Genomic DNA, 12,950 nt, shown 5'->3' on the forward strand with positions numbered 1-12,950 from the left:
TCGAATATACTGGGACATGGCTGATCTAATATACTGGGACATGGCTGATCTAATATACTGGGACATGGCTGATCTAATATACTGGGACATGGCTGATCTAATATACTGGGACATGGCTGATCTAATATACTGGGACATGGCTGATCTAATATACTGGGACATGGCTGATCTAATATACTGGGACATGGCTGATCTAATATACTGGGACATGGCTGAGGGATATTCCAGAAGGATGTAATATACTGGGACATGGCTGAGGGATGTTCCAGCAGGATGTAATATACTTGGACATGGCTGAGGGATATTCTAGCAAGGATCAAATATTCTGGACATGGCTGAGGGATATTCCAGCAGGATCTAATATACTGGGACATGGCTGAGGGATATTCTAGCAAGGATCTAATATACTGGGACATGGCTGAGGGATATTCTAGCAAGGATCTAATATACTGGGACACGGCTGAGGGATATTCTAGCAAATATCTAATATACTGGGACATGGCCGAGGGATATTCCAGAAGGATGTAATATACTGGGACATGGCTGAGGGATATTCCAGCAGGATCTAATATACTGGGACATGGCTGAGGGATATTCTAGCGAGGATCTAATATACTGGGACATGGCTGAGGGATATCCTAGCAAGGATCTAATATCCTGGGACATGGCTGAGGGATATTCTAGCAGGAACTAATATACTGGGACATGGCTGAGGGATATTCTAGCAGGACCTAATATACTGGGACATGGCTGAGGGATATTCTAGCAGGATCTAATATACTGTGACATGGCTGAGGGATATTCCAGAAGGATGTAATATACTGGGACATGGCTGAGGGATATTCCAGCAGGATCTAATATACTGGGACATGGCTGAGGGATATTCTAGCAAGGATCAAATATCCTTGACATGGCTGAGGGATATTCCAGCAGGATCTAATATGCTGTGACATGGCTGAGGGATATTCTAGCAGGATCTAATATACTGGGACATGGCTAAGGGATATTCTAGCAGGACTGAATGTACTGGGACATGGCTGAGGGATATTATAGCAGGACCTAATATACTGAGACATGGCTGAGGGATACTCTAGCAGTATCTAATATACTGGGACATGGCTGAGGGATATTCTAGCAGGATCTAATATACTGGGACATGGCCGAGGGATATTCTAGCAGGATCTAATATACTGGGACATGGCTGAGGGATATTCTAGCAGGACCTAATATACTGGGACATGGCCGAGGGATATTCTAGCAGGATCTAATATACTGGGACATGGCTGAGGGATATTCTAGCAGGATCTAATATACTGGGACATGGCTGAGGGATATTCTAGCAGGATCTAATATACTGGGACATGGCTGAGGGATATTCTAGCAGGATCTAATATAATGGGACATTGCTGTGGGATATTATAGCAGGATCTAATATACTGGGACATGGCTGAGGGATATTCTAGCAGGATCTAATATACTGGGACATGGCTGAGGGATATTCTAGCAGGATCTAATATACTGGGACATGGCTGAGGGATATTCTAGCAGGATCTAATATACTGGGACATGGCTGAGGGATATTCTAGCAGGACCTAATATACTGGGACATGGCTGAGGGATATTCTAGCAGGATCTAATATGCTGGGACATGGCTGAGGGATATTCTAGCAGGATCTAATATGCTGGGACATGGCTGAGGGATATTCTAGCAGGATCTAATATACTGGGACATGGCTGAGGGATATTCTAGCAGGACCTAATATACTGGGACATGGCTGAGGGATATTCTAGCAGGATCTAATATACTGGGACATGGCTAAGGGATATTCTAGCAGGACTGAATGTACTGGGACATGGCTGAGGGATATTATATCAGGACCTAATATACTGAGACATGGCTGAGGGATACTCTAGCAGTATCTAATATACTGGGACATGGCTGAGGGATATTCTAGCAGGATCTAATATACTGGGACATGGCCGAGGGATATTCTAGCAGGATCTAATATACTGGGACATGGCTGAGGGATATTCTAGCAGGACCTAATATACTGGGACATGGCCGAGGGATATTCTAGCAGGATCTAATATACTGGGACATGGCTGAGGGATATTCTAGCAGGATCTAATATACTGGGACATGGCTGAGGGATATTCTAGCAGGATCTAATATACTGGGACATGGCTGAGGGATATTCTAGCAGGATCTAATATACTGGGACATTGCTGTGGGATATTATAGCAGGATCTAATATACTGGGACATGGCTGAGGGATATTCTAGCAGGATCTAATATACTGGGACATGGCTGAGGGATATTCTAGCAGGATCTAATATACTGGGACATGGCTGAGGGATATTCTAGCAGGATCTAATATACTGGGACATGGCTGAGGGATATTCTAGCAGGACCTAATATACTGGGACATGGCTGAGGGATATTCTAGCAGGATCTAATATGCTGGGACATGGCTGAGGGATATTCTAGCAGGATCTAATATGCTGGGACATGGCTGAGGGATATTCTAGCAGGATCTAATATACTGGGACATGGCTGAGGGATATTCTAGCAGGACCTAATATACTGGGACATGGCTGAGGGATATTCTAGCAGGATCTAATATGCTGGGACATGGCTGAGGGATATTCTAGCAGGATCTAATATACTGGGACATGGCTGAGGGATATTCTAGCAGGATCTAATATACTGGGACATGGCTGAGGGATATTCTAGCAGGATCTAATATACTGGGACATGGCTGAGGGATATTCTAGCAGGACCTAATATACTGGGACATGGCTGAGGGATATTCTAGCAGGATCTAATATGCTGGGACATGGCTGAGGGATATTCTAGCAGGATCTAATATGCTGGGACATGGCTGAGGGATATTCTAGCAGGATCTAATATGCTGGGACATGGCTGAGGGATATTCTAGCAGGACCTAATATACTGGGACATGGCTGAGGGATATTCTAGCAGGATCTAATATGCTGGGACATGGCTGAGGGATATTCTAGCAGGATCTAATATACTGGGACATGGCTGAGGGATATTCTAGCAGGATCTAATATACTGGGACATGGCTGAGGGATATTCTAGCAGGATCTAATATGCTGGGACATGGCTGAGGGATATTCTAGCAGGACCTAATATACTGGGACATGGCTGAGGGATATTCTAGCAGGATCTAATATACTGGGACATGGCTGAGGGATATTCTAGCAGGATCTAATATACTGGGACATGGCTGAGGGATATTCTAGCAGGATCTAATATGCTGGGACATGGCTGAGGGATATTCTAGCGAGGATCTAATATACTGGGACATGGCTGAGGGATATTCTAGCAGGATCTAATATACTGGGACATGGCTGAGGGATATTCTAGCAGGACCTAATATACTGGGACATGGCTGAGGGATATTCTAGCAGGATCTAATATACTGGGACATGGCTGAGGGATATTCTAGCAGGATCTAATATGCTGGGACATGGCTGAGGGATATTCTAGCAGGATCTAATATACTGGGACATGGCTGAGGGATATTCTAGCAGGACCTAATATACTGAGACATGGCTGAGGGATATTCTAGCAGGATCTAATATACTGGGACATGGCTGAGGGATATTCTAGCAGGATCTAATATGCTGGGACATGGCTGAGGGATATTCTAGCAGGATCTAATATGCTGGGACATGGCTGAGGGATATTCTAGCAGGATCTAATATGCTGGGACATGGCTGAGGGATATTCTAGCAGGATCTAATATGCTGGGACATGGCTGAGGGATATTCTAGCAGGATCTAATATACTGGGACATGGCTGAGGGATATTCTAGCAGGATCTAATATGCTGGGACATGGCTGAGGGATATTCTAGCAGGATCTAATATGCTGGGACATGGCTGAGGGATACTCTAGCAGGATCTAATATACTGGGACATGGCTGAGGGATATTCTAGCAGGATCTAATATACTGGGACATGGCTGAGGGATATTCTAGCAGGATCTAATATGCTGGGACATGGCTGAGGGATATTCTAGCAGGACCTAATATACTGGGACATGGCTGAGGGATATTCTAGCAGGATCTAATATGCTGGGACATGGCTGAGGGATATTCTAGCAGGATCTAATATGCTGGGACATGGCTGAGGGATATTCTAGCAGGATCTAATATACTGGGACATGGCTGAGGGATATTCTAGCAGGATCTAATATACTGGGACATGGCTGAGGGATATTCTAGCAGGACCTAATATACTGGGACATGGCTTAGGGATATTATAGCAGGATCTAATATACTGGGACATGGCTGAGGGATATTCTAGCAAGGAACTTTCTTTTTTCTTTTTCTGCCTCCTTTTCTTGTTTTGCCTGCTTCTTCTTCTTTGGTTTATTGTTCTTCAGTTTATTTTATGCTTTTGGTTTCTTCTTGGTCTTCTTCTCTCTTCGTCATCTTTCATTTTCTAATTTTCTCTCTTCGTTCCATCGTTGTACCTCAGACATAATGACGACACCCTAACTCTATTTTCTATCTCCTGTCCTCCTCTCCTCCTGTCCTCCTGTCCCCCTCTCCTCCTGTCCTCCTGTCCTCCTCTCCTCCTCTCTTCCTCTCGTCCTGTCCTCCTCTCTTCCTCTCCTCCCCTCCTCCTCTCCTCCTCTCTTCCTCTCCTCCTCTCCTCCTATCCTCCTCTCCTCCTGTCCTCCTGTCCTCCTGTCTTCCTCTCCTCCTGTCCTCCTCTCCTCCTCTCCTCCTGTCCTCCTCTCCTCCTCTCTTCTCTCCTCAGTTATCCTACGGTTCCAGTTCTCCAGCTCTCTCCAACCGCCAGCGCTTCCCGACGTTCTTCCGTACCCACCCGTCTGCCACCCTCCACAACCCCACCAGGGTTCAGCTCTTTCAGAAGTGGAAATGGACTAAGATCGCCACCATCCAGCAGACTACGGAAGTCTTCACCTCAGTGAGTGACAGGCCTCTTTTAAAAAAAATGTTTTGTAGTTTTTTAAATTGTTTTATGGACAGTGATAGTCTGAATGTAGAGGGGAGACAGATACAGAGGAAGACGGAGAGGAAGAGTTGAGGCAGGATTCAGACCCACCTCGCCATGGGTATCTGTGGTCTGTGGGACTAATCTCTCTACCAGACTCCGGCACACCAAACCCCTTTCTCACTACGGTGTTGTAGAGTTTTATTGTCTGTTTGTTCACTTATCATTTATACTATTGGTTAAAGACATGCAGAGAACTGACTCCGGAAAAAAAAAGAACTAGTGACGGATGAAATAGATTCTCATTTCTAATTTCCTTTCCTACTTATCACACTCTTCATCACATCTCTTCATCACACCTCTTCATTACACCTCTTCTCACTTTCTCTGCACCTTCTGTCTATCAGTTGTCTCCTCTTCCTGTCTTCTCCCCCTCTTCTCCTCCTTCTCTCCTCTCCTCTCCTCTCCTCTCCTCTCCTCTCCTCTCCTCTCCTCTCCTCTCCTCTCCTCTCCTCTCCTCTCCTCTCCTCTCATCTCCTCTCCTCTCCTCTCCTCTCCTCTCCTCTCCCTCCTTCTCCTCCTCCCCCTTCCTCCTTTTACCCTCTTCTCCTCCTTCTCTCTCCCTCCCCTCCTCCTCCTTTCCTCCTCCTTTCCACCTCCTCTCCTCTCCCCCTCCTCTTCTTCCCCTCCTCTCCTCCTTCTCCTCCTCTCCCCTTCTCCTTTCCCAATCCTCTTCTCCTCCTCTCCTCTCCCACTCTTGTCCTCCTCCTCTCTCTCTTCCACTCCTCTATCCCTCTCCCCCTTACTTTCAACTATCTCTCTCTCGCTCTCTGTCTCTCTCTCTCTCTGTCTCTCTCTTTCTCTCTCTCTGTCTCTCTCTCTCTCTCTCTCGCTCTCTGTCTCTCTCTGTCTCTCTCTGTCTCTCTCTCTCTCTCTCTGTCTCTCCCCCTTCCCATGTCTCTGTGTCTTTCTCTCCCTTCCTCCCACCATCTCTCTGTCTGTGTGTCTGTTTGTTCTGTCAAAACATGTTGCAAAGAAAATAATAAACAAAGCTTCAATTGCATTTGAATCAGGTTCCTGCCCTGTTTTAATGTTTAATCTCTCTGTCAGACGCTGGATGATCTAGAGGCGAGAACCAAAGAGGCCGGGATAGAGATCAGCGTTCGCCAAAGCTTCCTCACTGACCCCGCCCCAGCTGTCAAGAATCTCAAGGTGCCTCGTTAATTTCCTGTCTCCCTCACCTCTCCTTTCCATCTGTCCTTCCCCCTCTCTTTCTCTCTTTCTCTCTTTCTCTCTTTCTCTCTTTCTCTCTCTCTCTCTCTCTCTCTCTCTCTCTCTCTCTCTCTCTCTCCCTCTCTCTCTCTCCCTCACCTCTCCCTTCCATCTATCCTTCCCTCTCTCTCTCTCTCTCTCTCTCTCTCTCTCTCTCTCTCCCTCTCTCTCTCTCCCTCTCTCTCTCTCCCTAACCTCTCCCTTCCATCTATCCCCCCCCGTCTCTCTCTCTCTCTCTCTCTCTCTCTCTCCTCCCTTCCTTCCACCCTCCCTCTCCCCCTTTCCCTGGTTTATTCCCGATGCTGCCTTGGCAACTGTCAGGTGATTGAACACATGAAATCAGTCACGTCTGAGCTTGGTGAACAAACCCCAGAGAGACTCTCACACATTGCTGGCGATGCATGACTCATATCCCGCAGTCTCTGCGGTTATATCTGTTATATATATAATATTTGTTGAAGTGGTCAAATAGGATGATAGCAGCCATAATATCGACCTTCACTATCGACCTTCACTATTGACCTTCACTACTGACTTTCACTATCGACCTTCACCATCAACCTCCACTATCGTCCTTCACTATCGACCATCACTATCGATCTTCACCACCGAACTTCACTATCGACCTGCGCTATACAAATTCAACCTTCACTATCGACCTTCACTATCGATTTTCACTACTGACCTTCACTATAAACCTTCACCATTGACCTTCACCGCCGACCTTCACCACCAACCTTCACTGTCAACCTTCACTATCGATCTTCACCATTGATTTTCACCATCGACCTTCGCCATCGATCTCCACTATCGACCTTCACTATCGACCTTCACTATTGACCTTCACTATCAACCTTTACCATTGACCTTCACTATCGACCTTCAATATCTACCTACGCTATACAAATTCGACCTTCACCATCGACCGTCACTATCGATTTTCAGCATCGACCTTCACTATCGACCTGCGCTATACAAATTCGACCTTCCCTATCAACCTTCACTATCGACCTGCGCTATACAAATTCGACCTTCACTATCAACCTTCACTTTCGTACTTAACTTTCGAACTTCACCATCGACCTTCACTATCGACCTTCACTATCGACCTGTGCTATCCAAATTCGACCTTCACAAGCCTACGGCACGTCAAGGGAAGGGTAGCCGTCTGTTTAGATGGGGTGAAATGGAAACTGAAATCTGGTCGTTGACTGTAGGTCTCTAACCTCTCATGTAGTCATAGCATTAACTCCTGCAGAATTAAACATTTCTTGCAGTAAAATAATACACTAAACGTAGGCTACATTGGATCTAGTGAGAATGACGCATCCATTCTGTAGAGGTGCTATCTTCTTCAGCATCATCAAAAGCTGATAGTAATTTCAACCACATAAAATATGCTTCCAAGCCAAACTGAAATCTTATCAGAAACATGTTGGTTCTTTTTCACAGCTTGTTATTTCCTCACAACCGTCATTTGGCACAAAAAAATATTTCCTGTTTTTTTTTTGGTGGCTTTTTTTGTTGTTGCATTTTTCTCCCTGGTCCGTAAACATCTTTGCTCCGCAAAAGAAGCAGATGACAGGGACATCTTTACCGACGTCAACTAGAGTGAAGCATTCATTATATCGATTTATGACATTATTCTAGTGAGCAACGGTTTATTTAGGCTTCTAGGGCAACATCATGATGACAGAAGAGAAGCTGCATGTGTCTAATTGTAGACACGTTGACTAACAAATAGTCATAACTTAGAAGCAGACCCATATCTAAATGACTCCCTTGTTAATTAAATAATCATTTTCACTGTCTCTGACTGTAGTCTACAGTTTCTATATTACGGTGTCAGCTTGGCTTTCTTCCTGACTGGCGCCTACTTCAACGTAACTTCTCCGGTCGTGCCGGCCTAGGAACTGTGGCAACAAGCCTAGGAACCATGGTAACAAGCCTAGGAACCATGGTAACATGCCTAGGAACTATGGCAACAAGCCTAGGAACCATGGTAACAAGCCTAGGAACCATGGTAACATGCCTAGGAAACATGGTAACAAGCCTAGGAACCAAGGTAACAAGCCTAGGAACCATGGTAACATGCCTAGGAAACATGGTAACAAGCCTAGGAACTATGGTAACAAGCCTAGGAACCATGGTAACAAGCCTAGGAACCATGGTAACAAGCCTAGGAACCATGGTAACAAGCTTAGGTTTATGTGTGATATTAATCAGCCATCACTGTAGGAACCATGGTAACAAGCCTAGGAACCATGGTAACATGCCTAGGAAACATGGTAACAAGCCTAGGAACCAAGGTAACAAGCCTAGGAACCATGGTAACATGCCTAGGAAACATGGTAACAAGCCTAGGAACTATGGTAACAAGCCTAGGAACCATGGTAACAAGCCTAGGAAACATGGTAACAAGCCTAGGAACCATGGTAACAAGCTTAGGTTTATGTGTGATATTAATCGGCCATCACTGTAGGAACCATGGTAACAACATGAATTTATCACACCAGAGGGGAAGATGAGTTGTGCTGCGCAATACGTTGCGTTTTGTGTATTGTGAGGAGATGTGTGTGGAGTGTGGTGGAAATTCATACTGACAGAGATTTGGTCATTTCTTCAAACAATCAAACTTTATTTAATATCGACTAATTATTGCAATAATGAAGCTGGTCAACCCAACACTCTTGTCTGTTGAGCCGAACAGCAGCCTAACCTTTACAGAAAATGCTGTTTTATATAGCTTACGCTAAAAAAATGCTTAGTCATGGCTGGTTCTACCCCTCCCATGCTGACTGGGGGGGGGAATAATCATAACTATGTCCCATAACTATGTCCCATAACTATGTCCCATAACTTTGTCCCATAACTATGTCCCATGACTATGTCCCATGACTATGTCCAATTACTATGTCCCATAACTATGTCCCATAACTTTGTCCCATAACTATGTCCAATAACTATGCCCCATAACTATGTCCCATAACTATGTCCCATAACTATGTCCAATAATTATGTCCCATAACTTTGTCCCATAACTATGTCCCATAACTATGTCCCATGACTATGTCCCATAACTATGTCCCATAACTATGTCCCATAACTATGTCCCATGACTATGTCCCATTACTATGTCCCATAACTATGTCCTATAACTTTGTCCAATAACTATGTCCCATAACTATGTCCCATAACTTTGTCCCATAACTTTGTCCCATAACTATGTCCCATAACTATGTCCCATAACTTTGTCCCATAACTACGTCCCATAACTTTGTCCCATAACTATGTCCCATAACTATGTCCCATAACTATGTCCAATAACTATGCCCCATAACTATGTCCCATAACTTTGTCCCATAACTATGTCCCATAATTATGTCCCATAACTATGTCCCATTACATTTCCTTTTCCATCTATTGGATATCAGTTATCGGTGGAGTTATCTGCCGATACCAATTTTGCACTAAAAGGCTGATATAACGGAGTCTCTATGTGTGTGTGTGTGTGTGTGACTATGTGTGTGTGTGTGTGTGTGTGTCTATGTGTGTGTGTGTTTGTGTCTATGTGTGTGTGTATGTGTGTGTGACTATGTGTGTGTGTGTGTGTGTGTGTGTGTGTCTGTGTGTGTGTGTGGTCTCCCCAGCAGTGTGTGTGTGGTCTCCCCAGCAGTGTGTGTGTGTGTGTTTGTGTGGTCTCCCCAGCAGTGTGTGTGTGGTCTCCCCAGCAGTGTGTGTGTGTGTGTGTGTGTGTGTGTGTGTGTGTGTGTGTGTGTGTGTGTGTGTGTGTGTGTGTGTGTGTGTGTGTGTGTGTGTGTGTGTGTGTGTGTGTGTGTGTGTGTGTGTGTGTGTGTGTGTGTGTGTGTGTGTGTGTGTGTGTGTGTGGTCTCCCCAGCAGTGTGTGTGTGGTCTCCCCAGCAGTGTGTGTGTGGTCTCCCCAGCAGTGTGTGTGTGGTCTCCCCAGCAGTGTGTGTGTGGTCTCCCCAGCAGTGTGTGTGTGGTCTCCCCAGCAGTGTGTGTGTGGTCTCCCCAGCAGTGTGTGTGTGGTCTCCCCAGCAGTGTGTGTGTGGTCTCCCCAGCAGTGTGTGTGTGGTCTCCCCAGCAGTGTGTGTGATGGTTCACTGCAGCAGCTCTGTTCTGTTCACACTGAGACTCCATCCCCATTAGAGCTGTTGTTTCCCTTCTGTTTACTGTGTGTGTGTGTGTGTGTGTGTGTGTGTGTGTGTGTGTGTGTTGTGTTTTCCCATCTCCTGTGTGACTCTGTGTAACACTTCCCTTTCCGAATCCCCAGCGGCAAGATGCCAGAATCATCGTGGGGCTCTTCTACGAGACGGAAGCCAGAAAAGTTTTCTGTGAGGTACAGACGCTTACAAATTGATTACCTAACTCTGTGGATTGATACAGTATCTTAAAATGTCTGTTGACGTCCTTTTCTGTGTCTTCTTGGAAAAGTAGTGCACAACGTTCGCTCGTTCTATCAAGAATTTCAGGATTTTTTTCTCTGTCGCTTTTTGTTATCTCTTCTTCCTGATATATTCTCTCTGACACACCTGACTACTCCTCCTTTACCTCTCCTTTCACTCACCCCTCTCTCTCTCTCTCTCTTTCTCTCTCTCTCTATTCTTTCCCTCCCCCTCTCTCTACTCCCCCCTCCCCCCTCTCTCTCTACACCCCCCCCTCTCTCTCTCTATTCTTTCCCTCCCCCCTCTCTCCCCCCTCTCTCTACTCCCCCCCATCTCTCTCTCTCTATTCTTTCACTCACCCCTCTCTTTCTCTCTCTCTCTATTCTTTCCCTCCCCCCTCTCTCTACTCCCCCCTCCCCCCTCTCTCTCTACTCCCCCCCCTCTCGCTCTCTATTCTTTCCCTCCCCCTCTCTCTCTCCCCCTCTCTCTACACCGCCCCTCTCTCTCTCTCTACTCTCCCCCTCTCTCCCCCTCTCTCTACCCCCCTCTCTCTCTCTATTCTTTCCCTCCCCCCTCTCTCCCCCCCTCTCTCTACTCCCCCACCTCTCTCTCTCTCTCCCTCCCTCCCCCTCTCTCCCTCCCTCCCCCTCTCTCTCATACTCTCCCCCCTGTCTCTCTCCCTCCCTCTTACTCTCTCTTTCTCTCGCACTCCTTTCCCCCCACCCCTCTCTCTCCCCCCTACCCCCAACCCCCCCCCCTCTCTCTCCCCCTACCCCCGACCCCCCCCCTCTCGCTCTCTCCTCTCATCTCTCTCCCCTCTCTTTCCTGTCTCTCCCCTCTATCCTACAGGTGTACAAGGAGAAGCTCTATGGGAAGAAGTATGTCTGGTTCCTGATTGGTTGGTACGCAGACAACTGGTTCAAGATCAAAGACCCGTCAATCAACTGCACCGTGGAGCAGATGACGGAGGCGGTGGAGGGCCACGTTACCACGGAGATCGTCATGCTAAACCCAGAGACCGTCCGAGGGGCCTCCAATCTGGTGAGGAGTGCACTCGTGTAGAGAGAGCACTATTGCTATGTGCCTGAATCCTAAAATGGCACCCTATTCCCTACATAGTACAAAGTAGTGCACTATATAGGGAATAGGGCTCTGGTCTATAGTAGTGCACTACATAGGGAATTGGGTAGAATGTTCATTCAGCTGTTAATGAGGATCCTGCCCAAATTACACTACAGTGTCTTGGAAATACGATGACATTGATAAAGTAGGCAACTAATTAGTAGGAAACAACGTCATCGTCATCATGACAACGTCGTCAGGTTTACTTTAGACAGACGGTAGCGTTGCCATTAGCTAGCAAAGATCGCAAAAAATAGATTAGTTAGCTATCTTAAATCCTGTGCTAGCTAATGTTACCACATCTAATAAGGAAGCCTGTCCCTCACTAGTGTAACGACCCTCTTTAATTCATACTGCTGTGTCTGGAGAGGAGAGGAGCCTGTCCCTCACTAGTGTTACGACCCTCTTTAATTCATACTGCCGTGTCTGGAGAGGAGAGGAGCCTGTCCCTCACTAGTGTAACGACCCTCTTTAATTCATACTGCCGTGTCTGGAGAGGAGAGGAGCCTGTCCCTCACTAGTGTAACGACCCTCTTTAATTCATACTGCCGTGTCTGGAGAGGAGAGGAGCCTGTCCCTCACTAGTGTAACGACCCTCTTTAATTCATACTGCCGTGTCTGGAGAGGAGAGGAGCCTGTCCCTCACTAGTGTAACGACCCTCTTTAATTCATACTGCCGTGTCTGGAGAGGAGCCTGTCCCTCACTAGTGTAACAACCCTCTTTAATTCATACTGCCGTGTCTGGAGAGGAGAGGAGCCTGTCCCTCACTAGTGTTACGACCCTCTTTAATTCATACTGCCGTGTCTGGAGAGGAGCCTGTCCCTCACTAGTGTAACGACCCTCTTTAATTCATACTGCCGTGTCTGGAGAGGAGAGGAGCCTGTCCCTCACTAGTGTTACGACCCTCTTTAATTCATACTGCCGTGTCTGGAGAGGAGCCTGTCCCTCACTAGTGTAATGACCCTCTTTAATTCATACTGCCGTGTCTGGAGAGGAGCCTGTCCCTCACCAGTGTTACGACCCTCTTTAATTCATACTGCCGTGTCTGGATAGAAGAGGAGCTTCAGGAAGCTCTTCAAATTTACTATTATCCATCTTACTTTGAAGATGTACCTCGTAGAAGAAAAGCTTTGTTCTCGAAGAGAAGCGTTTTTCGAG

General features: G+C 46.4%; 1 protein-coding gene across 1 annotated transcript in view; it reads left to right on the top strand.

The window, feature by feature from the left end:
* Nucleotides 1-12,950, top strand: part of LOC110496897 (gamma-aminobutyric acid type B receptor subunit 1-like) — a 154,483-nt gene that overhangs the window by 23,118 nt on the left and 118,415 nt on the right. The window contains exons 3-6 of the mRNA XM_036953572.1: nucleotides 4,794-4,964; nucleotides 6,102-6,203; nucleotides 10,558-10,623; nucleotides 11,519-11,710. Coding sequence (XP_036809467.1) covers nucleotides 4,794-4,964; nucleotides 6,102-6,203; nucleotides 10,558-10,623; nucleotides 11,519-11,710 — 531 coding nt within the window. The remainder of the gene's footprint in view (nucleotides 1-4,793; nucleotides 4,965-6,101; nucleotides 6,204-10,557; nucleotides 10,624-11,518; nucleotides 11,711-12,950) is intronic.

The sequence above is a fragment of the Oncorhynchus mykiss genome, chromosome 18, assembly GCF_013265735.2.
Source record: "Oncorhynchus mykiss isolate Arlee chromosome 18, USDA_OmykA_1.1, whole genome shotgun sequence".
Taxonomy (NCBI): domain Eukaryota; kingdom Metazoa; phylum Chordata; class Actinopteri; order Salmoniformes; family Salmonidae; genus Oncorhynchus; species Oncorhynchus mykiss.